Source organism: Scyliorhinus torazame, chromosome 2, assembly GCF_047496885.1.
Source record: "Scyliorhinus torazame isolate Kashiwa2021f chromosome 2, sScyTor2.1, whole genome shotgun sequence".
Lineage (NCBI taxonomy): Eukaryota > Metazoa > Chordata > Chondrichthyes > Carcharhiniformes > Scyliorhinidae > Scyliorhinus > Scyliorhinus torazame.
In genome coordinates this window covers 94,179,069-94,207,005 of record NC_092708.1, presented here as the reverse complement: position 1 = coordinate 94,207,005, position 27,937 = coordinate 94,179,069, and the positions used below count along the sequence as shown (strand labels likewise).

The following is a 27,937-nucleotide window of genomic DNA, read 5'->3' as shown; positions in this document are numbered from 1 at the left end:
GGAGCAGGCTCAAAGGGCCAGATAGCCTACTCCTGATCCTAGTTCTTATGTGTATACGTTAGTTGTTAAGAGTGTTTCTGATTGTAGGAACTTGCTATATTTTGAACACTGTCATAAAGAAAACTTTGCTGCGGGGTGATCTAAATGCTTGAGGTTGGGCAAACAAATGTATATTGGTTAAATCAACTAATTAAAATGGAATTTATCTTTTTATTTTAAATATTATTTTCCTGATAATTCATGTGTAATTTGCCTTGTTTCTGATTTGAGTTTACAGTAAAAGGTACAAAAAGTGGAATTTTGTTGGTATTTGGAGTAATTCGGGTTTGTGGTTTACAAATGGGAATCGTATCAATATTTTTGTACTTGGATCTTGTTCAATTCATAACGAAAAAGAAAACATATTCCAACTCCATGCGATTCAGGTTAACTCTTAATTTATTTGTAGCATGAACATATTAAAAGTGTATTTTCCAAATTGTATTTGTTACACGTTATATAGCTGGGAACAAATTGGAAACATTCAAAATAAGCAGTAGTGTTTCGTAGTACAAAACCTAGTATACAGTGGATGGCTTTATAAATGCTTAAAAATAGTTATGTGTTAACACACTTCACAGAAGAACAAAATTGTCAAAAAGGAATTGGTTTCCAGTTTATAAATTCTAGAAGACAAATGCCCAATTGCCATCATGCAAAAAGGCAAGGTAAGAAAGAATATTAGACAGAACATCATTGCAGATTTGTTGTTTGCTCTATAATAGGGTGAAAGGGCTTGGAAACTGTCTAAAACTAGGCCAGTATGAAATTGGTGCTCAAATGCACAGTCCAGTTTTATGTAACAAAGGCAAGTTTGGAAGACACCCATACTGTCAAGCTTTTATAACCAGCAACAAAGTGTTTCTTACCTACAAAGTACAGATGCTTTCAAGTATGAGATCCTGGTTCTTGGTGTATCAATAGAATTTTATTTACTTTTTTTTACAAACATTCGCGTATTTTTAATTCTCCATGGATATGGTATCTGTCTCCAAATTCCATTTCCTTCTTTGCTATGATTTATTATAATGTGACTATTTACAATGTTATATGCCAAACTTTCCAGTTAAAAGTGAAATTGTGCAAATTTAAATTTTTAATGATTACAGCATTAATAAATACACCAACGAAGCAAACAATAAGTGACACATTTTGGATAAAATTGTTTCTCACTCAGATAAATCCTGAAAGAAAATAATGCAGACAAGGATGTTATCCCTTCATACATATTTATGGATATGTTACAAACAATGACAAATTTTAAAAATGCATTCCAGATTTAAGTATATCTTGCCTGGGTCACAAGGCAGTCTCAGGTAATTGAATGAAATGTACAATGGGTGAGTGTAGGCTATATAAATTATTCTATCAGTGAGGAAGACTTTTTGCTCCTACAGAGAGCCGGTGAAGACACAATGGGCCAAATGGCCTTCTATTGTACTGTAACAATTCTGTGATTCTGCGATAAGGGTCACAGGTGAATAAATTCTGTGGTTTCCATTTGAATATCAGACAAGTGTTAACATTTAAAAAAATGATCTTTCTGATGGTGTTATGAGATATGAACATTTTAATGGTAGGATGATTACCCTTTTTTTGTGGTGTCATTTAAAGCAGGTTGTGTACTTATAAATCACTTTATAATGCAGACCAGAGGTATTGTACAGTAATTTACTTCTGAATGTCACTTGGGACTGCATGGCTAAAATTGTAGTAATTGGTATGATTTCATTCTCAATGAAAATGTTTACTTTGCTAATCAAAAGTTCTATAAAGGTTCCAATAAACGTTTTTAAAAAGTATGCATTGGTCATATTTCTACTCATGGCATAAGCAGTGACTATTAGCCATGACAACATTCAGATGTTAAATTACATTCTTCAAATTTCATTGGAATTGGGAAACGAATGCCCTCACACAGTAGTTATTTTGTTACCATTTTAAAAGCTCCGCTTGGTAGAGTTGGAGTTAAATTGATGGGACCATTCAAACAATAATATGCATACTGTAGCCAATGATCACAGAGTTCAGATGTAATTCCCCAATGCAGGTATATAAAAAAAGGTTCGCTATATTTCTTATGATCAGATCTGATGATGCATGGTAGAAAATCACCATTTCCATTTTCCTCAGTGCTGAAGACTGGAAGAAATAGGCACAAATCATGAATTAAATGCACATTATATTTATGTAATATATGTCGCCACTAGGAGGGGCTCCCCATTGGCAGTGTGCATTTTTAAAACACCCTATAATGTCACGTGTCACATTCATCACAATTTCATCTAGAAGTGACCCAATGATGTCTTTTGACACAATGTGGCCCTTCTATGTCCCAAATGCCCATGTTCATCAGCTGCCAGGACACTGGGGTCAGGAAATAGGTGTGGAGATCCATATCACTGGGTTCTGTTTCAATTGTGCATCACAGATTTCCTGCAGTCAGATGGATGGAGTTCCCTGATCAGCCAGTTGGAACAAAGGATGCCAAAATTTGATTTTACGCACCCCTCTGTTACACCTTGCGATCCGTGAATCTTCAAATAGGCAGCCAGCAATCTTCAGACAGATGAGAAATACATCAAACTGGGGATGGATTGGATTCTAACAGCAGCTTCCACGTTATGCTATTGCAGGCCATTACAAGTGGCTACAATTTACATAATTTTGTTTCAAAATAAATGAAAAAAGATTTACCAAGCACTTTTTTAAGGAAACAGTTCCTTCTTAATTATACATTACAATTCCATATTGCAGTGGCAGGACCTAATTAAGTATTTTATACCTTTGACTTTTGTACTCCCATGCTATTGCTGGTAAACAAGACAAAGCGGTATAAATTTCAATCTAGCTTTTGTTTTACTGTTAGAATATTGTGTGCATTTCTGGTTGATGTAGTACAAAAAATATATTGTAAAAGGATATTGTTGAAAGGCCACAGAAGTGAGCAAGCAGGTTAAGCGGTTGGATGGACTGGATTAGGAGGTACAGTTATGTAAATTGAGCACAAGAACAAGAAGGTTGAAAGGTGATATAATTGCTGTTTTTAGGATTCAAAAGGGATTAGATATTGCAGATTATGACAAGCTACTGTACCTTGTACAAAGCAGCAGAATCAGAACACTGCACGGAATTGGGAAAAATCTAAATTCAAAATTAGTCTACAAAAAACATATCTCAGTGAGTGAGCGACCAATCAATGGAATAGATTCACATGTTTGCAGATATACTGATACATCCAATTGAAAATTTACTTTCAAAATCTAATATGTTTAGAAGGCATGGCTGATGTTTGGTATGTGTAGCATGTTTGGGAGGAACAGTTAACTAGGCGGGTGGTTCCCAAAGTTCTCCATAATTGGGATTTCCCTCACCTTAGCCTGGATTTTAATGCTTGAGGCAGGTAGTGAGAGTTGGGTAAACCCCAGGTTTGGCCTGCCCCCCCCCCCCCCCCGCAGGAGAAAGCTGACCCGGGAAAATGTTTGGAGGCAGCCACAGGGGCTGCCAATGCAGAGGCGGGCTGTTTAAGAAGCCCACCTTGGTACTGTGGGACTTAATCTCAGTTAAAGTAAAAAAAATGGAATGGTCTCCAGACCTCACCCCTGACATCCCACACACTCCATGGCTCATCCAAGTCCCCCCATTATAAGGTCCGCCACCTAAAGCCTTTCTTGTCCACCATGCTAAAGCATTCTTCCCAAAGAATCCCTCTGCACTCTCCGAAGCTATGGGACTTCCATGCCCATTCACCCACTTTACACTGTATGGAAGCAATGAACACTACAGTGACAGCAAGATGTGTAAAAGCGGGATGGGTTGTGGCATACCTAGGCATGAAGGCCATAGAGGTGGGTTGAGGACATACCTTGGAATAGGGGGCATGAGGGTCAAAGCAGCTGGGCGGAGGGAATACATTGGCATGGGGACATAAGGAGAGTCCTTTGAACTTGCCTTTCAAATGATCCCCTCATCCAGACTAATTCTGAGATGCCATAAATCATAAAATTTACAATACAGAAGGAGACCATTCGGCCCATCGAGTGCACCGGCTCTTGGAAAGAGCACCCTACTTAAGCCCACACCTCCACCTAACCTTTTTGGACACTAACCTCCCATAACCGCTGATGGACCATCAATTCATATGAATCGAGTTGTAGAAGAAAACAGTGGTTTTAATAAGCTAAGAAGTTTGCCAGCTTGCTGCTGCTCCCGCACTGAGAGCTGGCCACAGGTCTGCCAATTATATACCTCCCCCGAGGGGCAGAGCCACAGGCAGAGCCAACAGAAGCACAACACAACAGTAAGTAACAGTGAATAAGAACAACAGTGAACATATATACAGAGGTGGATAACAGTAGGACAAATAACGGTAAATATATATATAGGAGCGGTACGTGGTTCACCAAAACCCCACCTAACCTTTTTGGATACGAAGGACAATTTAGCATGGCCAATCCACCTTATCCTGAACATCTTTGGATGGTGGGAGGAAACCGGAACACCCGGAGGAAACCCACGCAGTCACGGGGAGAACGTGCAGACTCCGCACAGACAGTGACTCAAACAAGAAATCGAACCTGGGACCCTGGAGCTGTGAAGCAACTGTGCTAACCACTGTGCCACCACACTGCCCTACCATGACTCATTGAAAAGCTGCCTGACTCAATGAAAATTGGCATAGACTATGACTTGCCAATCCTCGCAATGGAGCTGGTCTAGTCTCGAGTGCAGGGTGTCGGCTTTTGACCTGAAACAGCCTACATCCTTAAAGAGCATTTCCGAAAATCGGAAATCTGAGAATGGGAATCTCAGAGTTGGGTCTCGGCTGCTATTTTTAATGGACTTCTGCATCATCCTGACATCAGTGAAAATCCAGGACCTCATGTCTGGGACCAATTACTAGAGATTCATTGCTATTGATTAGTCAACAACTCAAATCTATTGTATTACATGACTACTAGGGTGGCACCAGGTGAACTCGATGGGCTTTGGTCGAGTGAATCCTTTGTCCTTATGTTTCTAATGCAGTACAGATGGCTCCATAAACTTAACTTACCCTTAATGATAGAAGCTATCTGCTTATTGCAAGGTTCTTACCAAATATAAGTTCACAGATCTTATGGCACTTGTACTAATTCCCAGTTATTCGCAGAGAGAATGACAAAAATAACTGAAATCTAATTACTTTAAATAAAACTATGATATGTTAAGAATGTGTCTAAGGAAACTATAAAAAATAGCATTCATTCTATTTATAAGTTCCAGGTCTGGAGTAATCCTGTGGTCAGCTGTTCCCTTTTGAATATTCCCTTCGGACATTCTGTGGTCCTAAATTGGTTCATGGTCTCACAAAGATTTTTCAGAGCAGATGGCTTATGCTGTACAAGATAAGGTACAAGAACTCAACAGTTTTTGAAATGTCACTCTGGTATTGAGTAATATGGTTTGATAATAAGAACATAGAACATAGAAAATACAGCACAGAACAGGCCCTTCGGCCCACGATGTTGTGCCGAACCTTTGTCCTAGATTAATCATAGATTATCATTGAATTTACAGTGCAGAAGGAGGCCATTCGGCCCTTTGAGTCTGCACCGGCTCTTGGAAAGAGCACCCTACCCAAACTCAACACCTCCACCCAACACCAAGGGCAATTTGGACATTAAGGGCAATTTATCATTGGCCAATTCACCTAACTCGCACATCTTTGGACTGTGGGAGGAAACCGGAGCACCCGGAGGAAACCCACGCAGACACGGGGAGGACGTGCAAACTCCGCACAGACAGTGACCCAAGCCGGAATCGAACCTGGGACCCTGGAGCTGTGAAGCAATTGTGCTATCCACAATGCTACCGTGCTGCCCTTGAGAACAAATAAATCTACACTATATCATTTTACCGTAATCCATGTACCTATCCAATAGCTGCTTGAAGGTCCCTAATGTTTCCAACTCAACTACTTCCACAAACAGTGCATTCCATGCCCCCACTATTCTCTGGGTAAAGAACCTACCTCTGATATCCCTCCTATATCTTCCACCTTTCACCTTAAATTTATGTCCCCTTGTAATGGTTTGTTCCACCCGGGGAAAAAGTCTCTGACTGTCTACTCTATCTATTCCCCTGATCATCTTATAAACCTCTATCAAGTCGCCCCTCATCCTTCTCCGTTCTAATGAGAAAAGGCCTAGCACCCTCAACCTTTCCTCGTAAGACCTACTCTCCATTCCAGGCAACATCCTGGTAAATCTTCTTTGCACCTTTTCCAAAGCTTCCACATCCTTCCTAAAATGAGGCGACCAAAACTGTACACAATACTCCAAATGTGGCCTTACCAAAGTTTTGTACAGCTGCATCATCACCTCACGGCTCTTAAATTCAATCCCTCTGTTAATGAATAAGGATTCTTTTTGTTTCCCCTATCCCTATGTATTCACATTCAAAATGCCATAGTTATGTTTTTAGTTGTATACTTTGGTGAATTCTGGAGCAATATCATTGAATGTTAAATTGATTAAGACAGGCAATGCTCTGACCTTTGCCCATGTTACCCAAAATAACCACAACAATGACAAAAATTGCAATGCCGGCACATTTGATCCTTGGGAAGTATTTCAAGATGTCATTTAATATGGTTGGGGAAAACTCATGGTATTTAAGCCAATTGTGATAATATTGAAGTAAATATGAAGTAAAAACAAATGTTTCCAATTTTAAAATTTGAGCCACTTAAATGAGAAAAAAATCCTATTTCTTAGCCATCAGTATTATTAAGATGATTAATCAATGGTAAGACAACTAGGAGTAACCAATTCATCTGATCTGTTGAGCTGCTTGAAGTGAATGCCTTCATAGTTTGCCATGGAGTTGTTTGTGAGAATTCTGTAAATATAATCTTAATCAAACAAATACTACCATGTGAGCCAAGCATCAGATGTACAAAAATATTTATTGCACTTCAGACTTATGGACCTTCAGTAATCAGTGTTAAAGCCAAATCTGTCAAGTCTTGCTCAAAAATTAAGGGTTGAATTCCACACTTGGATGCCTGTCTTTCAGGCCACTGCTAGACTCCTATAATGTAACTTGAATCATATTTTTCTTCACTATGAAGATTCAATTGTATTTTCCCATTCTTTCACAGAATAGCAATGTTGGAGGAAAAAGAAAAAAATTAACTTTAATGAGCTTAGTGGAATGGTCAAGTGCTATTTTAAGCACAAAATGTACAGTTCCCACTTATTTGAAAGAGCTATGAGCTCAGTGTGCTTACAGTAGCTGTTATTTCAAGTAATATTATCTAGTTCAGATCAGAACTGCAGCCTCTGCCTGTCAGAGTTACATTAACAGACATCATTCTCCCTTCCCCCCCCACCCCCCACCCATTGAAACCTCTAGTTTGAGTTCAAACTAAATTCATGCAACACAGAGACCAATGTAATGGCATGCATTCAGGCTTGTTATCACTTAAGGTGCCTTAGATTACTGGCAGTGCAACATTTTAAATGTATTCTTATTGAAGCTTTCAGGTCATCATCAAAGAGGAACTTTAACATTGTGAGCTCAGAGCTGATGTGAATCTACAGTGCTTTTGCATATGACAGTATCATTGTAGACCCCTGAGTCATACATGGAGGATGCTATTCATAAATAGGAAAACAGCCACTCAAAGCAGCAAACCTACTGAGATGCAGAGTATTAATTGGCTATTTGCCTGGAAGACCAGGATCTGACAGATGCCTATGAAGGCCCAGCAGTCCCATGGTGCTTAGTGAGGAGTCCGGTAACGAAGGGTGTCGCATTGGACGCAGAAAGGATTGTGACTGTTGCTCTTGAGACCGTGAATTTTGTTTTTGTTCTTGGTCCAAAAACGTGGCAAAATTGTCTTCTGATATTGTGTTGAGATGAACCCCACTGGACAAAGACTCTTTGGATTTCAATTTGGATTTTTCAAAGTCTAAAAATTCTGGGCTCTGAAAGAGAGAAAAAAGTAAAACCTGAAATAGGAATGTTACAATAAATGATCCAGCAGATTGTATACTAGTGTGGATACAGCATTTTTTGCTACATTTGATTAGTTAGCTTGAGATCTTGGGCGAAATTCTCTGTTATCGGCGGAAAGTCCGCCGATCGGCGCAAAAAACGGCGCAAATCCCACTTGCGTCACGTCATAAAAATGGGACGATAGTCTCCGGCCCGAAATGGGCTAGCAGCGACGTAACGGGATCCGCGCTTGCGCAGTGGTTCATGCCGTGCAGCGTCATACGCGCTGCACGGCGTGACGGCTCATAAGGCCGCGCAGCTCCCCCCCACCTGACCGGAACACCCGACCGCAACACCCGACTGGATGGCTGGCCGTCGCTCAGCCCCGAGGTTCGAGTCACGCGATGTGGAGGCGCTCCTGGACGCGGTGGAGCAGAGGAGGGACGCCCTGTATCCCGGGCACGGCCGCAGAGTTGCCCCACGCCACAGCCGGCGTCTGTGGAGGGAAGTGGTAGAGGCCGTCACCGCTGTGGCCCTGACACCACGGACAGGCACCCAGTGCCACAAGAAGGTGAACGACCTCGTCAGAGCAGGCAGGGTGATCCTCCCCATATCCCCCCTCCCCCATATCCCCCCTCCCCCACATCCCCCCCCATATCCCCCCTCCCCCATATCCCCCCTCCCCATATCCCCCCTCCCCCATATCCACCATATCCCCCCTCCCCCATATCCCCCCTCCCCCATATCCCCCCTCCCCATATCCCCCCTCCCCCATATCCACCATATCCCCCCTCCCCCATATCCCCCCTCCCCCATATCCCCCCTCCCCCATATCCCCAAGTGAATCCAACCCTAACCTTAACCTCTGCAATGCACGCGCAACCGATGGCGTGCATTCATATACCTGCCTAACACTGTTGCCTTTTACCCCTGCCACCACCCCCCCCCCCCCCCCCCCCCCCCCCCCCCCCCCCCCCCCCCACAGGAGAAGCGTGCACACAACAATAGGGAGCATGTGAGGACTGGAGGAGGGCCCGCTGATGAGAGGCCACTGACCGTACATGAGGAAAGGGCCCTGGAACTGGCTGGCGGACCTGAGGACCGGGAGGTTGCTGATGCAGAGGTCGGGGGCCCACGAGCAAGTGAGCCACCAACAGCCCGTCCCCATATCCCCCCTCCCCTATATCCCCCTCCCCGTATCACCTGATCACTGCCTGATGTCTAACCATGCATGCTTCATTGTGTATCGCAGGACCAAACGTCCAGGCACCCATCCCTGCAGATGCACACCGCCTGCAGGATGCCCCTCGGAGACCACAGGAGACGGAGAGACCCGCACCCTCCAGCATGCGATGCCCGCAGGATGCCCCTCGGAGACCACGGGAGACGGAGAGACCCGGACCCTCCAGCATGCGACGCCCGCAGAATGCCCCTCGGAGACCACGGGAGACGGAGAGACCCGGACCCTCCAGCATGCGACGCCTGCAGGATGCCCCTCGCACACCACGGGAGACGGAGAGACCTGGAGCAACAGGGAGACGACACCCCCGTCACGTGCGGGAGCGACCACCCAGCGATGAGGGGGGCAGCCACAGGCCCCCGTCACATCCGAGCCAGGACACCACTACCCAGGACACCACTATCCAGGACACCCCTACCCGGGACACCACTACCCAGGACACCCCTACCCGGGACAGTACTACCCGGGACAGCACTACCCAGGACACCCCTACCCGGGACAGCACTACCCGGGACGGCACTACCCGGGTTCGGGAAGACGAAATACCGGACAGTGACTCAGAGTGGATGGGTGGAGACGAACCCCCACCCCAAAGTGCCATGGAGTCAGAGTGGGACGAAGAGCACGACACAACGCCACTGCTGTCACCAACACCCTCCACCATCGCAGAAACACTCACCACGGTTGGGCACTTTAGTGATGAGGCGTCTGGTACACTCACTGGTGCGCACAACACAGCCGTCCCGGTACAGCAGGTGGAGGTAGGAGCAGCAGAGGGACCGGGCGGTCGGAGGGCAGCCCAGGCCAAGCGAACATCTGCCGCCCAGATGGATGCCGGGTTCCTGCAGTTACCACACCCACACATAGATCCGATGCAACCACCGACACGGAGACGAGCGAATATGGTGACGGGTAGCTTGCGGCGGCTGCGGTCGCAGGTGGAGGAGTCCACCCACGTCCAGGAGCTGGGAGTGGTCCCGGTCATGCGTGCCACCCAGGCTGACACCGCACGGGTGGCGTCCGCGTTGGAGGCAATGGGTGCGACGGTGTCAGACATGGGGAACGGTTTGCGAGGCCTGGGGCCTTCCGTGCAGGCGGCGTCTGTGGCCCAGGAAATGGCTGCCCTCTCACAGGAGGCCATGAGCCAGTGCCAGCGCCAGATGGCAGAGGCGCTCAACGCCATAGCCCAGTCTCAGCAGGCCATGGCCCAGTCTCAGCAGGCCATAGCCCAGTCTCTGCAGGCCATGGCCCAGTCTCTGCAGGCCATGGCCCAGTCTCAGCAGGCCATCGCTGAGGGCATCAGCGCCAGTGGCCATGTGCGAGCCGGCGTCGCACTGTCACAGACAGGGTTTGACAACCCCCTGGGCTCCATGGCTGCAAACCTGCAGACCCCTGTCGCTACCAGCACGGGCCTCCAGGACTGGCAGCGCCAGATGTCGGGGGCGCGTCGGATGGCCAGTCCGTTCGCATCCCCCACCCATGTAGAGGCCTGGGGGCCATCGGGCCCCGAGGGAGGAGGAGGTGGTGTGGTCCGTCCCGGCTCCCTCTGTAGGGGAGGTCCCGGTACACCGCGACACCTCGGACTCCCCCCCTTCCGTCCCAGGTGCATCGGGTGGGCAACGGGCAGGACAGGCTGGCAGCTCGCCATCCCAGTCACCCGGGCCGCAGCCTGGCCCATCTAGGCCAGGACGCCCCAGGAAACGGCCGCCAAAGGGATCCAGTGTCAGAGGGCAGGAATCACAGGAGTCCACCTCCAGTTCTGCTGTACCGTCTGGGGAACCACGTAGACGTAGTCAAAGGGCCCGTAAGGCCAAACAATTAGACACTGAGTAAGTTGGCACGGGTGCAGGGCACAGATGAGTTTTAGGGGCTAGGGCACGTGCATGAACTCCTTTGGTTATTAAAGTCAATGTTACACCTACCGAAGCTGCCTTTGTGCTCTGTCCAAAGTGTGCGGGCGTGTCATGTATGTTGAGCGCAAGTGTGTGTGTGACGGGTGGTCTTACCTCAGCCCCAGGTGAGTCTGCCCCCTTCCCCCTGGGCCGCCATCAACATCCCCCGGGCAGAGGACGGGACCGTGCGCTGCAGTGTCACAGCAGGGATGGTCCGGGTGGATGGTGGTACTGTGGCCATGGGTCAGACATAGTCCAACGATGTAGAGCCAGGAGCTCATCGGAGGGCGGGTTGTCATCATCCTCCATGGCCTGCGATAGACACGTGTCCACCCGCAACTGGGTGAGCCCGGCCCGTTGTGCCGCCGGTGGATCGGCAATTGGGGGGGGGGGTGGTGTGCATGCGGGTGGGGTGTGTGGGGTTGGGGAGGGGGGTGAGGGTGCTGGGTGGGTGGATGGTTGGGGGGTGTGGGTGGTCAGCTGTTGCCATGGTGTGCGGTCTGTGGCCATACTACCCGATTCCCACGCCCATCTAGTCAGTGAAGCGGGCGGCTATCAGTCAGTCCCGTGCCCGCTGGGCCAGCCGGTAACGGTGGACAGCCACCCGCCTGTGTCTACCCCGTCTGCCCTGACCATTGCCCCCATCCCCCTCATCTGGGGAGGACTGCGCCTCTTCCTGCTGCTCCTCCACTCCGCCCTCCTCTGCCTGCGGCACATCGCCCCTCTGCTGGGCTATGTTGTGCAGGACGCAGCACACCACAATGATGCGGCCGACCCTATCTGACCGATACTGGAGGGCGCCCCCAGAGAAGTCCAGGCACCTGAAACGCATCTTCAGCACGCCAAAGCACCTCTCGATCACTCCCCTTGTCGCTACATGGGCATCATTGTAGCGGTTCTCCGCCTCATTGCGTGGCCTCCGTATAGGCGTCATCAGCCACGATCGCAATGGGTAGCCCCTGTCGCCCAGCAACCAGCCCCTCAGCCGGGGATGGCGTCCCTCGTACATGCCGGGGATGGATGACCGCGACAACACGAATGAGTCGTGTACACTGCCTGGGTGATGGGCGCAGACGTGCAGGATCATCATGCGGTGGTCGCAGACCACCTGTACGTTCATCGAATAGGTCCCCTTCCTATTAGTGAACACGGCCCTGTTATCTGCAGGTGGCCGCACGGCGACGTGCATCCCATCGATCGCGCCCTGGACCATGGGGAACCCGGAAACGGCAGAGAAGCCCACGGCCCGGGCATCTTGGCTGGCCCGGTCCACGGGGAAGCGGATGTAGCGGTGCGCCATGGCATAAAGGGCATCTGTCACTGCCCGGATGCACCGATGCACCGATGTCTGCGATATGCCGGACAGGTCCCCACTCGGTGCCTGGAATGACCCCATTGCATAAAAGATCAGGGCCACCGTAACCTTGACAGACACGGGGAGAGGGTGTCCCCCGCCAGTGCCACGCGGTGACAGGTGTGCCAGCAGGTGGCAGATGTGTGCCACGGTTTCCCGGCTCATCCGGAGTCTCCTCCTGCATTCCCGGTCCGTGAGGTCCTGGTATGACTGCCGGGGCCGGTACACACGGGGCGCCCTCGGGTGCCTCCGTTGCCGTGGGGCCGCGACGTCCTCCTCCCCCTCCTCGTCCTGTCGGTCAGGTGTCCCTCCAGCCTGGGCGGCTGCCGCCTGCCCCTCTGCGGCAGCCTGCGCCGCCTCTCTGGCACGCTCCTCCTCCTCCTCCTCCTCCTCCTCATCCAGGGCAACATAGACATGAGCGGCTGCCACCACGGCGGCCAACATCGCTGGATGGTCTGAAAACATGACGGCCTGGTGGGGGGGAGGGGAACGACGACATGTCATCATTGCCCATATCCCCTCCTCCCCCCAGCCAGGTGGCATGGACCGCATGGGTCCAACTGTTGGAGGCTGGCACCTGGCCAGGTGGACCAACTCATTTGCCCTCCCATCACCCTCCTCGGCACGGACCCCCTCCCCAACCCCCAACCTCCACCCCGGCACGGACCCCCCCCCCAACCTCCACCCCAGCACGGACCCCCCCCAACCCCCAACCTCCACCCCAGCACGGAACCCCCCCAACCTCCACCCCGGCACGGACCCCCCAACCCCCAACCTCCACCCCAGCACGGACCCCCTCCCGGCACTCCCCCGGAGCCCAGCCTTCTCTAACCGCCCCCCCCCCCCCCCCCCCCCCCGCCGCACACACACACACACAAGCCGAGACACACCTCTCCTCACGCAATCAGTCTGCGGCCACGCCATTTCCTGCCCAGAGCCAACCCCCCAGGCCGTCACTCACCTCCTCGCTGGTCGGCGTGAGCCTGGAGCACCGGGTCACGCCGATGAAAAGGAGGTTTGATTCACGTCGACATGAACGGTCATCACGTCGACGGGGCTTCGGCCCACCCGGAAGGGAGAATATCGGCAGGCCGAAAATCGGCTGCCTTGCGCAGACCCGTGACATTCTCCGCGGCAGCGGCGCCATTAACGCCCCGCCGACTTTTCTCCCTTCGGAGACTTCGGCGGGGGCGGGATTCACGGCGGCCAACGGCCATTCTCCGACCCGGCAGGGGGTCGGAGAATGACGCCCCTTGTCTTCCATTGCAGAACTTACCAAATTGATCCCAAAGGCTACTGGCATGTGGTCCATGGTTACTGCAGGTCAACATTTTGCCCCTGACATTTTCTGGGGTCAGACATGATGGGCATGTCAAGATATCAGGGGAATTTCAGATTTATGTCCTCAGTAGGCTTGAACTGAATTCAAATGATCTGAGAGCAATAATTAATAACATCTGCCCCTTTATTATAACATGATGTGCATTTCCACCAGTAACTGTTCAAATTGTGGCTTAGAAAATTAATCGGGCCTAAAAATAAGTAATCAGAAAGCCCTCTCCCAGTTTCTCTGTCTCTGTTCTGATGATGCTACTGTTATGGGCCAGGGTTTAGAGAACCCCAAAGTGTATCATGGAGTTCACCTGACCCACAACTTTTAATAGATTGTGGTATGGGGAGCACACGGCCCACTCTACAGGTGTGGAACAGCAGAAATGGAAAAGTATTTTTTAAGGCAAAACAATGTTTATTCTATGAACTCAAGTTAACCTTTTTGAAACATACAGTGAACATCTTAGCAACCATTAATTCAAATACAACCCCCAAAGACTACAACACTAAGTAAACCTTTAAGCTTTCCTTTTAACATCCATACGACTTAAAAAACCTTTTACCAGAAGCACATCAGGTTAAAGTCACTACTGTTATTAGTTTAAAATCACCAGGATCGATTGACAGTCTTTAGATTACAGAGAGAGAGATTCATACACCTTCTGGCTGTGACTGCAGCTATCCAGCTCTGAAAACGAAACTAAAACACGCCTGCTCAAAAACGAAAGTAAAAAGCTGACAGACAACCCACTCTCTGACATCACTGCAGTAGTAAACACCCATTTCTTAAAGGTTCTCTCACTACAGATATTTTTGTACACACCCATTTATAAACACGCATTTCTGAAAGGTACTCTCACATGACTACTCCCCCCAAGAAAAAAAAATAAACCATCAACTTCAAGGTGGTTTCATTTTTCACCTTTTCACTATCCTTTAAGAAATGCACACAGTAAATATACTTTTTCGTTTAAAAAAAAACAACACACACAAACAGGTACATTAATATAGTCCATTTCCCCAGGGCAACTTATACTTTTCCTCCAATGCTCCCAAGCTCGCAAAAGTCCCATCTATAAATAAATCTCCCACCCTCCTAATTCCCAACTGGTACCAGCTCTGAAATCCTCCATCCATTCTTCCTGGGGCGAACCTATGGTTGTTCCTGATAGGGGACCCCACCAGGGCTCCCCGCACCCCTCTCTGTCACCTCCACTGTCCCCAGATATTCAGTGTTGTCGCCACCACCGGGTTCGTGGTAAACTTTTTAGGTGAGAACGGTAGCGGCGCCGTCACCAGCGCCTCTAAACTCGTCCCTTTACAGGACTTTCTCTCCAGTCTTTTCCACGCCGCTCCCTCACTATCCATCATCCATCTACGTACCATTGCCACTTTGGCGGCCCAATAGTAATCGCCCAAGTTCGGTAGTGCCAATCCTCCTCTGTCCCTACTACGCTGAAGGAACCCCCTCCTTACTCTCGGAACTTTCCCTGCCCACACGAAGCTCGTGATGCTCCTGTCTATTTTATTAAAAAAGGTCTTGGTGATTAATATAGGGAGACATTGAAATACAAATAAGAACCTCGGGAGGACCATCATCTTAATTGCTTGCACCCTGCCCGCCAGCGATAGAGGCTGCATGTCCCACCTCTTGAAGTCCTCCCCCAATTGTTCTACCAGCCGTGTCAGATTAAGTCTGTGCAAGGTTCCCCAGCTCCTAGCGATCTGAATCCCCATGTATCGGAAGTTTCTTTCCACTTTCCTTAGCGGCAAGCCTACTATCTCTCTACTCTGGTCCCCTGGATGTATCACATATAATTCACTCTTCCCCATGTTTAGCCTATACCCCGAGAATTCCCCGAACCCCCTCAAAATTCGCATAACCTCTATCATCCCCCCCGCTGGGTCCGACACGTATAACAATAGGTCATCCGCGTATAACGAGACTCGGTGTTCTTCTCCCCCTCTAATCACCCCTCTCCATTTCCTGGAGTCTCTCAACGCCATGGCCAGAGCTTCAATTGCCAATGCGAACAACAATGGAGACAGCGGGCATCCCTGTCTTGTTCCCCTATATAGTCGGAAATACTCCGATCTATGTCGACCTGTAACTACGCTTGCCGTTGGAGCCCCATAAAGAAGTCTAACCCAGCTAATAAACCCGTTCCCAAACCCAAACCTCCTTAACACTTCCCATAGATACTCCCACTCCACCCTATCAAATGCCTTCTCTGCGTCCATTGCCGCCACTATCTCTGCCTCCCCCTCCACTGGGGGCATCATTATCACCCCTAATAGTCGTCGCACGTTAACATTCAGTTGTCTCCCTTTTACGAACCCTGTCTGGTCTTCGTGCACCACCCCCGGGACACAGTCCTCTATCCTCGATGCCAGTACCTTTGCCAGCAGTTTGGCGTCCACATTCAATAGTGAAATAGGTCTATAGGACCCGCACTGCAACGGATCTTTGTCCCTCTTCAAAATTAGCGATATCGTCACCTCCGACATCGTCGGGGGTAGAGTCCCCCCTTCCCTGGCCTCATTGAACGTCCTCGCCATCAACGGGGCCAACAAGTCCACATATTTTCTGTAATATTCCACCGGGAACCCGTCTGGCCCCGGGGCCTTCCCTGCTTGCATGCTTCCCAGTCCCTTAATAACCTCGTCCACCTCAATCGGTGCCCCCAGGCCTACCAACTCCTGCTCCTCCACTTTCGGGAACCTCAATTGGTCCAGGAACTGCCGCATCCCCTCCTCTCCCTCTGGGGGTTGAGACCTATACAGTTCCTCATAGAAGGTCTTGAACACCTCATTTATCTTTCCTGCCCTTCGCACCGTGTCTCCCTTTTCGTCTCTAATTCCTCCTATCTCCCTCGCTGCTGCCCTCTTTCGCAATTGATGCGCCAACAGGCGACTAGCCTTTTCCCCATATTCATACCTCCTCCCCTGTGCCTTCCTCCACAGTACCTCCGCCTTTCTGGTGGTCAGAAGGTCAAACTCCGTCTGGAGTCGTCTCCTCTCCCTGTACAATTCCTCCTCCGGGGTCTCTGCAAATTCCCTGTCCACCCTTAAAATTTCCCCCAGTAATCTTTCCCTTTCCTTGGCCTCTGTTTTCCTTTTGTGGGCCCCAAGAGGGATCAGCTCTCCTCTGACCACCGCTTTTAGTGCTTCCCAAACCACTCCCACAGGGACCTCGCCGTCGTCATTGACCTCCAGGTATCTCTCAATACACCCCCGCACTCTTGCACACACTCCCTCATCCGCCATCAGTCCCACATCTAATCGCCAGAGTGTTCTCTGCTCCCTGTCCTCTCCTAATTCCAGGTCCACCCAATGTGGGGCATGATCCGAAACCGCTATGGCTGAGTACTCAGCTTCTTCCACCCTAGAGATCAACGACCTTCCCAAAACAAAAAAATCTATCCGGGAGTACACTTTATGGACATGGCAGAAGAAGGAAAACTCCCTAGCCCTAGGTCTAAGAAATCGCCATGGATCCACTCACCCCATTTGGTCCATAAACCCCTTAAGTACCTTGGCCGCTGCCGGCCTTCTTCCGGTCCTTGAGCTGGATCTATCTAGCCCCGGGTCCAGCACCGTATTAAAGTCTCCTCCTAAAATCAAGTTTCCTACCTCCAGGTCCGGTATACGCCCTAGCATCCGTCTCATAAATCCCGCGTCGTCCCAATTTGGGGCATACACATTAACCAACACGACCTCCATTCCCTCCAGCCTACCACTCACCATTACATATCTACCTCCACTATCTGCTACGATGTTCTTTGCTTCAAATGCTACCCGTTTCCCCACCAAAATGGCCACCCCTTTGTTCTTTGTGTCCAGTCCTGAGTGGAACACCTGTCCCACCCATCCTTTCCTTAGCCTAACTTGGTCCGCCACCTTTAGGTGCGTCTCTTGGAGCATAACCACGTCTGCCCTTAGTCCTTTCAAATGCGCGAGCACTCGGGCCCTTTTTATCGGTCCGTTCAGGCCTCTCACGTTCCACGTGATCAGCCTCACTAGGGGGCTACCTGCCCCCCTCCCGTGTTGACTAGCCATTACCTTCTCTAGGCCAGTCCCATATCCCGCCTCTGCGCTCCTGCTCGCTCCCCCAGCGTCGCACACCATCCCCGCCCACCCACTCTTTAGCCATTTCCTTTTGGATTTCCGCAGCAGCAACCCAGTTGTGTCCCCCCCCCCCCCCCCCCCCGCTAGATCCCTATCTAGCATGATTGCTCCCCCCATATCACTTCCGTAAGTCAGCTGACTTCAACTGACCCCGGCTACTCCTGCTCACTCCTCGACCCCCCCCCCCCCCCCGTGTGGGGGAACTCCCATCCGCCTTGCGCCTGTCTTCCCGCCTTATTCTTTCTGGCGCGGGAACATCCCTTTACCTGACCCGCCTCTTATGGCGCAGCTCCCGTTCCCCTCCCCCTCCCCTTCCCCATTCTCCGACTATGTCCCGTCTTTCCCCCCTCACCGGCGCCCACATTTCCCCAATGTCTCCCCCCTTCCCAGTTTGCTTCTCAATTAACTTCAACCATAACATTAACAAAATCAATAACAATAACATTTCCTGCAGCATCAGTCCCTCAGTTCCGATCCAATTTCTCTTCTTCGATGAAGGACCATGCTTCCTCCGCCGTCTCGAAATAATGGTGTCTCTCCTGATACGCGACCCATAGTCTTGCCGGCTGCAGCATCCCAAACTTCACCTTCCTTTTATGCAACACCTCTTTGGCTCGGTTGAAGCTCGCCCTCCTTCTCGCCACCTCCGCACTCCAATCCTGGTATATCCGTACCACAGCATTCTCCCATCTGCTACTCCGCACCTTTTTAGCCCATCTCAGGACCTCTTCTCTGTCTTTAAGGCGGTAAAATCGCACGATTATCGCCCTCGGTGGTTCTCCCGCTTCTGGTCTTCTCGACGGAATCCGATTTGCCCACTCCACCTCCATGGGGCCCGTAGGGGCCTCAGCACCCATCAGTGAGCTCAGCATCGTACTTGCGTACGCTCCACAGTCCACTCCTTCCACACCCTCAGGGAGACCCAGTAACCGAAGGTTCTTCCTTCGCGCTCCGTTTTCTAGGGCCTCGATCCTTTCAGTACACTTTTTATGAAGTGCCTCGTGCGTCTGAGTCTTAACCGCCAGGCCCAGGCTCTCGTCCTCAATATCTGTCACCTTCTGCTCCACCACGCGGAGCTCTGTCTCCTGGGTCTTTAATGTCTCCTTGAGCCCCTCAATTGCCTGTAGCATCGGGGTCAGCACCTCCCTCTTCAGCAGCTCGACGCACCGTCTCACGATTTCATCCTGCTCAGGCCCCCATGTCGCCTGCGCTTTCTCCGCCGCCATCTTGTACTTCTCTCCCTCTGATCTTTTGGTCGACGATTCCTCGGGCTGCAGCCGCCGCCGCCGGTTTTTTCCTCCTTCGTTTGGGGGGGACTCCCTTCTCACACACCCCACACCGGGTTGGGTCATCAAAAAATTACCCGTTGGGGCTCTTAAAAGAGCCCGAAGGTCCGTCGGAGCTGGAGCCGCCGAAACGTGCGGCTAGCTCAGCATCACCGCAACCGGAAGTCTCTTTGATTTCTCCTCTTGTCTTAACCTGTGACTTTGTGACCTTGTTACTACACAATCCAGAAAAATCCCAGGATATTCGTCCTTCAACACTTCAGTTGTCTGATTTTCCACTGGCTTATCAACCACAGTAGGCATCACTCTCACCTGCAATCCAGCTATATCATTACCCAAGATAAACTGTATTCCTGGAAAAGATAGTTTCTCTATTACTCCTACTACCACTTCACCACTCTTCATTGGACTTTCCAACCTTACCTTATATAATGGAACACTACTCCTCTCACCCTGAATTCCACATATTACCACCTTTTCTGGCAACATTCTTCCCAAACTACATAACTCCTCATCTCTTACCATTAAAGATTGACTGGCTCCCTTATCTCTTAAAATTGTGACTTCTTTACCTGCTCCTCCTGATACACATGAGTAAACATTACCCACACAAGTAAATTCTTTAAAATGATCTGGCACCTTCTTATCAATCACCTCTCGATCAGTCTGTACAATCTTTTGCACCTCCTTTGCTTCACTTGGGCTTTCCTCCACCACTTTAACAAACCCCTCTGTCTTATCCTGTTTTACCACATCAGCCTTCCCAGTGCTTCTCTTCAACAACCAACAGTCTGACTTTACATGGCCTAGTTTATTACAGTGAAAACATTTGAAACTTTTCATGTCTCTTCCACCCTCCTGGATTTCTTTTTTAATCTGAGGTACACTCTCCTTATTATCTCCCATCAGATCACCTTTACCTTTACCACTTGAGTATTTCTCATGTCCTCAGTTTCTATCCCTCACAGGCTGAAACTGATGTCGGAAACCAAGCTTTGATTTATGAACTAATTCATAATCATCTGCCATTTCTGTTGCTAATCTCGCAGTTTTAGCCCTCTGCTCTTCCACCTGAGTTCTCACTACATCAGGAATTGAATTTTTAAACTCCTCCAAAAGTGCAATTTCTCTGAGAGCTTCATATGTTTGGTCTATTTTCAAAGCCCTTATCCACCTATCAAAATTACTCTGTTTGAGCCTTTCAAACTCCATGTATGTTTGACCAAATTATTTCCTTAAATTTCTAAACCTTTGTCTGTAAGCTTCAGGCACTAGTTCATATGCACCTAAGATGGATCTTTGCACCTCCTCATACGTCCCAGATAACTCCTCCGGTAGAGATGCAAACACTTCACTAGCCCTACCTACCAGCTTTGTTTGAATCAGTAATATCCACATGTCCTGTGGCCATTTCATTTGAAATGAAATGAAAAAGGCTTCTACCTCCTTCTCGTCAAACCTTGGCAATGCTTGGACATATTTAAATAGATCCCCACCAAGCCTTCGACTTTGATGCTCTTTCTCACATCCTCATCACTATCCTCCAACTGTACGTTTCCCTTTCTGTCTGCCAATTTTAACTGACTGTCATGTTTCATGGCCATTTTCTGAAGTTCAAACTCTCTCTCTTTTTCTTTTTCCCTGATCTGTATCTCCCTTTCTCTTTCTTTTTGTTCTGCTAGGGCTATTCTTTCTTTTCTCCTTTATTCCCTCTCCTTTTCTTTTACCTCTCTCTCTCTTTCTCTTTACGCTCTATCTCTTTCTCTTTCTTTTTCCGTGCTCTCTCTCTCTCTTTCTTTTTCCTCTCTTTCATATTCAAGCTGCTTTAATTCTTTCTCATGTTCCATTCGTTGAAGTTGTAAATGAATTTTTGCCATTTCCAATGAGTCAAACTGTATCTCAGACAACTTTAAATGCTTAGCCACTGCCATAATTACCTCATTTTTTCTCATTTTATCAGGTTATGTTAACTGCAATGTTTTAGCCAAATCTAAAAGTCTGCTTTTAGTCTCTGTCCATAAGGTACTGCGTGTGACCGTCTCCACCCCCAAAAACTTCTGAGCCTCTGAAAGAACCATTGTCCACAACACACTCCTGACTTAAACTAAAATACCACACCTGAAAAGCACCCACAATATGCTCACGCCTCACTGTCTTTAAGTTCACTAAGCCAATCCAATAGCTAGACTTTTATCCCCCTTGTTTGGACCCGCGTTTAGAGAACCCCAAAGTGTATCATGGAGTTCACCTGACCCACAACGTTTACTAGATTGTGTTATGGGGAGCACACAGCCCACTCTACAGGCGTGGTACTGCAGAAATGGGAAAGTACTTTTTAAAGCAAAACAATGTTTACTCTATGAACTCAAGTTAACCTTTTTGAAACATACAGTGAACGTCTTAGCAACCATTAATTCAAATACAACCCCCAAAGACTACAACACTAAGTAAACCTTTAAGCTTTCCTTTCAACATCCATACGACTTAAAACACCTTTTACCAGAAGCACATCAGGTTAAAGTCACTACTGTTATTAGTTTAAAATCACCAGGATCGATTAACAGTCTTTAGATTACAGAGAGAGATTCATACACCTTCTGGCTGTGGCGGCAGCTATCCAGCTCTGAAAACGAAACTAAAACACACCCTGCAGTCTGCTCAAAAACAAAAGTAAAAAGCTGACAGACAGCCCAGCTCCACCCCCTCTCTGACATCACTGCAGTAGTAAACACCCATTTCTTAAAGGTACCCTCACTACAGATATTTATATATGCACCCATTAATAAACACCCATTTCTTAAAGGTACTCTCACCTGACACTACCTTCCACTGTGGCACTCCGATATGTCTTTCTCTTTCCTGACCCGAGACTACCACCCCCCCACAGGGCCCAGAGCCTTCAACCGTATCCGACCCATTTACCATATGTCTTTCCCCACCCCTTCCCCTCCCTACCAAAACGACAATAAGGTTCCCCTTGTCTTCACTTGACACCTCACTAGACTCTTTGTTCAAAAGATCATCCTCTGCCATTTCTGCCACCACCACCAAACAAATCTTTCTTTCGCATTCTTTGTCAGCATACTGTAAGGACTGCTCCCTCCGCAACATCCTGATCAGCTCCTCTATCACCCCCAACAGCTCATCCTTTTTTTCATGGCACCTTCCCATTCAATCGCAAGAGGTTTACCTCCTCCCTCCTCACCATCTAAGGCCCCAAACACTCTTTCCAGATGAAACAGCACTTTACTTGTACTTCTTTCAATTAAAAATGCTGTCTTCTCTACATTGGGCAGGCTGGGCTTTGTGGAACACCGCTGCTTAGTCTGCAAGCATGACCCGGATCTCCTGATCAATTCCCATTTCAATTTACCACCTTGCTCTCGTTCTCACAGTTCTGCCCTCATCCTGCTGCAATAGAGCCATGGAAAGGTTATGTTACAGAAAGAAGCCATTCATCCCACCGTGTCTGCGGCCGTTGAAATAAAACCAGCCACCCATTCTAATCCCACCTTCCAGCACCTGGCTTGTAGCCTTGAGGCACTTCAGGTACACATACCCCTACCACCCTCTAGCTGAAAATGTTTTTCCTAATATCTCCTCTAATCTTTCTACCAAGCATCTTGAATCTGTGCTCCACCTCCACTTGGGGAAACAAGTTTTCCCTGTCTACTCTATCTAGAACCCTCATAGTTTTGTACATCTTAATCAAGTCACCCCTCAGCCTCCTCTGTTCTCAGTAAAACAACAATATTCTGGTGAAACCCAACACAAGCTGGAGGAACAACACCTCGGGCCAAATTTCTGTGGTATCGGTGCGATGTCCGCCGACTGGCGCCCAAAACGGCGCAAATCAGTCGGGCATCACGCTGCCCCAAAGGTGCGGAATGCTCCGCATCTTGGGGGGCCGAGCCCCAACTTAAGGGGCTAGGCTCTCGCCGGCCAAATTTCCGCCCCGCCAGCTGGCGCAAAAGGCCTTTGGTGCCCCGCCAGCTGGCGCGGAAATGACATCTCCGGGCGGCACATGTGCGGGAGCGTTAGCGGCCACTGACGGCATTCTCGCGCATGCGTAGTGGAGGGAGTCTCTTCCGCCTCCGCCATGGTGGAGACTGTGGCGAAGGCAGAAGGGAAAGAGTGTCACCACGGCACAGGCCCGCCCGTGGATCGGTGGGCCCCAATTGCGGGCCAGGCCACCGTGGGGGCACCCCACGGGGCCAGATCGCCCCGCGCCGCCTTGTCCCACCGGTAAGGTAGGTGGTTTAATCTATGCCGGCGGGACAGGCATTTTAGCAGCGGGAGTTCGGCCCATCCGGGCCGGAGAATCGCGGGGGGGGGGGGTCCGCCAAACGGCGCGGCGGGATTCCCGCCCCCGCCGAATATCCGGTGCCGGAGAATTCGGCAACCGGCGGGGGCGGGATTCACGCCAGCCTCCGGCGATTCTCCGACCCGGCGGGGGGATCGGAGAATCTCGCCTCTCATCTTCCAATTAGGCACCGTACAGTCTTCTGGACTCGCCATTTGAGTTCAACAACTTCAGACCAACTCTGTCCTCTATTTTGATTTTTTTTATACCTCGAGTTTATATCTTTTCCCATCTTTTTGTCTTCACAGCTGAACTTTATTCTGCTATTAACACTTACTTTGGACAAATTAATTTTAAAAAATGCTTTGTTTCTTTACTTTGCACATTGACTTTTGTTATTTGTTCCCACCTTCTAACATACCCTGACCTCCCTTTAATATGTTATATTATGTACTTGATATGGTTTTGTTAGGTTGGATTAGTGGTGGCTCATTGACAAGATCTTGAGGCTTGTGTGCTGGAAGTTAGGATTAGAATGGGTGGCTAGTTTTATTGGTCTGTTAACTTATGTACAGTTTCAAGTATGGTCTTGCGTGTAGTTGTTCCATGAAGGCAAACTGATAACCGAGTTCAGTTCTAAACTGTTCTATCTGACCGCCTGCCCCCTTTTTCAACAGCATATAATGCATCACATTTTTCCTCTTCAGTTCTGAAGTCGTCACATTGCACTCAAAACGTTGGGCGGAATTTAATGGAAAAAAATTATAAGTTCATTTGTGGCAGGTTTTTCAGGGTGTTCCCCATTGGCTCTGCCAGCGAGTTCTCCACCACTTATCAAACAACACTATTAGTCACTTTTTTAGGCCCTGGGGAGTTTCACAGCAGTTTAGCCCACACTGAGAGCACGATCCAACGGCCATGCTGAGTCCGAAAAGCAGCTCACCGCAATGCAGCGTAGCTGATAAGAGCCAGGAGACCCCGCTCCAAGAACCTATCTGGTTTGCAATGCCTTGCGAGGTCGAATGCGATCTCATGAGACATTGCGATGTAGATCACTTGTTAGCAAATCTGCATATTAGAGTGAGACAGCCACTCATAGAAGGCCTTGAACCTCGCCCGGCTCTTGGCCAACTCAGCCCCATTGTCCTGAAAAATCCAAATTCTGTTTCCTTCACAATCGCAATCCTGCTGCGCTCTGGCCCACCTCAGGACTTTTTCCTTGTCCATGAGCTAATGCATAATTTCCGCCCACAGTGGCTCTCCCACTCTTGGCATCTGCCTCAGGAGCCTATGGGCCCGATCCACCTCTGGGGCCTTGTCCAGTACCTTCTCGTCCTGGCCAGCTTCCTCGAAATGTAGCCCGTTGCACTCTTTCCATCCACTCCCTCTGTAGGCCCACAATCCAAAGATTTTGCCGCCTGGACCTGTTTTCCTGGTCTTCCACCATTGCTCGCTGCGTCTTGCACATGTCCCCCAGGATCGGCATCTCCATTTCCAGCGAAACAGTCCAGTCACTCTGGTCGGACACCACCTTCTCCACCTCTTGGATCGTCGCTCCAGGTTCTTCTCGGCTTTCCAGAATCCTGCGAAGAGGTGTCACTGCGCCCTCAATCGCTTTTGAACAGTCACTCTGCATTTCTTTATGCTGCTGACGAAATTCATCTTTAATGAAGGTCACCAAATGCTCCATTGGCAGCTACCCTCTCTGCCAATTGATACTGCGCCACTTGGAGTGTCCTCCAACACTTTAGCCAGGGCTTTCACTGTCTTCTGTCGAGTTTGGTAACCCGCAGACATGGCCATCCGGGGGAGAACTGATCCCTCTCCCCTCTCCAAACGACTTTTCCATCAAGATTCGCCGAAGTTCAGCTAAAAGGGACCAAAACCAACACCTTCAAGTAGGAGTCACCTTGTGTGTGGCCATTCACTCAATGGCTGCCACGGGAAGGCTGTACGTTATCAACCATGGATGCAGAAAAGGCTTATCTTAAGGCTAGAATGCAGATAATGGAGGCCTGAGGCCTGTGCTTAACCTCAGACCTTTGTGTGCTTATGAATGGAGCTCTACAGTTCCAGTATTTGGGGAATAACCCAGGAGATCTATCGTATTTCTAATCCAGAAGGGAAGGCAGGGTATCATACATATGTAACCAGTAAATGAGTAGACAGAATGGGAATGGGTTATATTTTCTACCCAAAGGACAATAATAGGGAATATAGTTTTCATTGTTCTTTGTAAACTGCTGCTTGAATACTGTAATATATTGCATCTCACGTATGCCTAAATTCAAGTGTAACTGATAACAATATGGGGTCAGCTACGAGCTATTAAACACACAGTCCAAAGGATTCAAAATGATTTCACTAAACTTCAAATTAGTGCACTTAGGGAAAGTTTGGTGATCGCCTGCCTGCCTACCCCCACCCCCCCATCTCAACCCTTTTATGTATGGTACAATAATTTAAAGGTTGAAATATAACAATCATGGTATGTGGCCATTGGGTGGGAATTTAAAAACAAATTGTTTCCCTACCATCCCATTTTCCAGCATATTTGGAGAGGTAGACATAAATATGTACTGCCACCCATCACCCCCAGCTACCTGGGACACAACTTTCTGGCATTGTTCCTGATCAGACCTTTAGGAAGTGTTAAATTGTAATATCCAATACTGGATATTTACCTGTGGTGTTGTTGGGAAGCTGTGTTCTGTTGTTACAGATGCTACTGGTTGGACTGGCTGTATCATTCTTCCAGAGGACCTTTGATAGTCTCTTGTCGCTGTTACCATGCTGTATGCCGGTGGTCCTGATATGGATTGCCGTTGTAGTAACTGCAAGATGGTATGAATGTCAGTAGACATTTGTGTTTCCAGCCTAGAAAAACAAGACATTGTATGTTCAATTCTCATGTCCTTATATACTGTACAAATATTTAGAATAAACTATGTTTTGTCAGTTTTCATAAAAATTTGGATTTTAATGATAAGAGCTGAATTGCTACTTTTCTGAAAAATATTCTGCGAAATAAAGATAAGGTTACATGTGAACATTGAGAAATACGGAACTACTTATCACTAAAAGAATTGCCTCCTTTTTAAAAAGTTAAAAATATTGTAATTTTGTTTTTGCATGATACATTTAGGGGAGAAATATGTTTGCAGAACTTTGAGTGTCACTACACAGACAGTGCATTGGACCACTAGTGTGGTTTGCATGTGTTTCTTCAATGATATCAGTGAGGAGTGTCGTGCAGGTAATACATAGATACATAGAAGATAGGAGCAGGAGGAGGCCTTTTGGCCCTTCGAGCCTGCTACGCTATTCATCACGATCATGGCTGATCATCCATATCAATAACCTAATCCTGCTTTCTCTCCATTGCCTTTGATCCCATTCTCCCCAAGTGCTATATCCAGCCGCCTCTTGAATATATTCAATGTTTTAGATCAACTACTTCCTGTGGTAATGAATTCCACAGGCTCACCACTCTTTGTGTGAAGAAATGTCTCCTTATATCTGTCTGAAATGGTTTACCCTGAATTCTCAGACTGTGAGCCCTGGTTCTGGACACACACATCATTGGTAATATCTTCCTTGCATCTACCCTGTCTAGTCCCGTTAAAATTTTATAAGTCTCTATGAGATCCCCCTCATTCCTCTGAACTCCAGCGAGAACAATCCTAACCTAGTCAATCTCTCCTCATATGACAGTCCCGCCATTCCTGGAATCAGTCTGGTAAACCTTCGCTGCACTCCCTCGAGAGCAAGAACATCCTTCCTCAGAAAAGGAGACCAAAACTGCACACAATACTCCAGTTGTGGCCTCACCAAGGCCCTGTATAATTGCAGCAACACATTCCTGCTTCTGTACTCGAAACCTCTCGCAATGAAGGCTCGCATACCATTAGCCCTCTTTACCGCCTGCTGCACCTGCATGTTTACCTTCAGCGACTGGTGCACAAGGACACCCAGGTCCCTTTGCACACACCCTTCTCCCAATTTACAACCATTCAGGTAGTAATCTGCCTTCCTGTTTTTGCTTCCAAAGTGAATAAGCTCACATTTATCCAAATTATACTGTAATGGTCTGCTGCACTGTCTGCCAACAGGGAATCATTGTAAATCTGAGTAGTGGTGCTTGATGTGGTGGCATGCAAACAACTTCCTTCCCATAAACGTCTCTCTGGATCTCCTTGTATCAGGAATCAGTATCTACAGATAATATCCCAGGACACTGGCCTCCAAAATGCTGCTTTGTTACATTGTTATTAGGAAGTACATTTAGGAATTTTAAACATTTTTATTATTTCAAACTACTGTACCACTGAAAAAACACTCAACTTTCCAAGTTTTTGTTCATATTTATATTTCTTTATA

The 27,937-nt window shown here is 48.4% G+C and overlaps 1 protein-coding gene across 4 annotated transcripts in view; it reads right to left on the bottom strand.

The window, feature by feature from the left end:
* Nucleotides 1–420: 420 nt before the first annotated feature.
* Nucleotides 421–27,937, bottom strand: part of LOC140389741 (voltage-gated inwardly rectifying potassium channel KCNH7-like) — a 732,829-nt gene continuing 705,312 nt past the window's right edge. For all 4 annotated transcript variants that reach the window (XM_072474210.1, XM_072474216.1, XM_072474226.1 and 1 more), the window contains 2 exons: nt 26,242–26,434; nt 421–8,012 (listed from right to left, as the gene is read on the bottom strand). In XM_072474210.1, the coding sequence (XP_072330311.1) occupies nt 7,746–8,012; nt 26,242–26,434 (460 nt within the window). In that variant the 3' untranslated portion in view covers nt 421–7,745. The remainder of the gene's footprint in view (nt 8,013–26,241; nt 26,435–27,937) is intronic.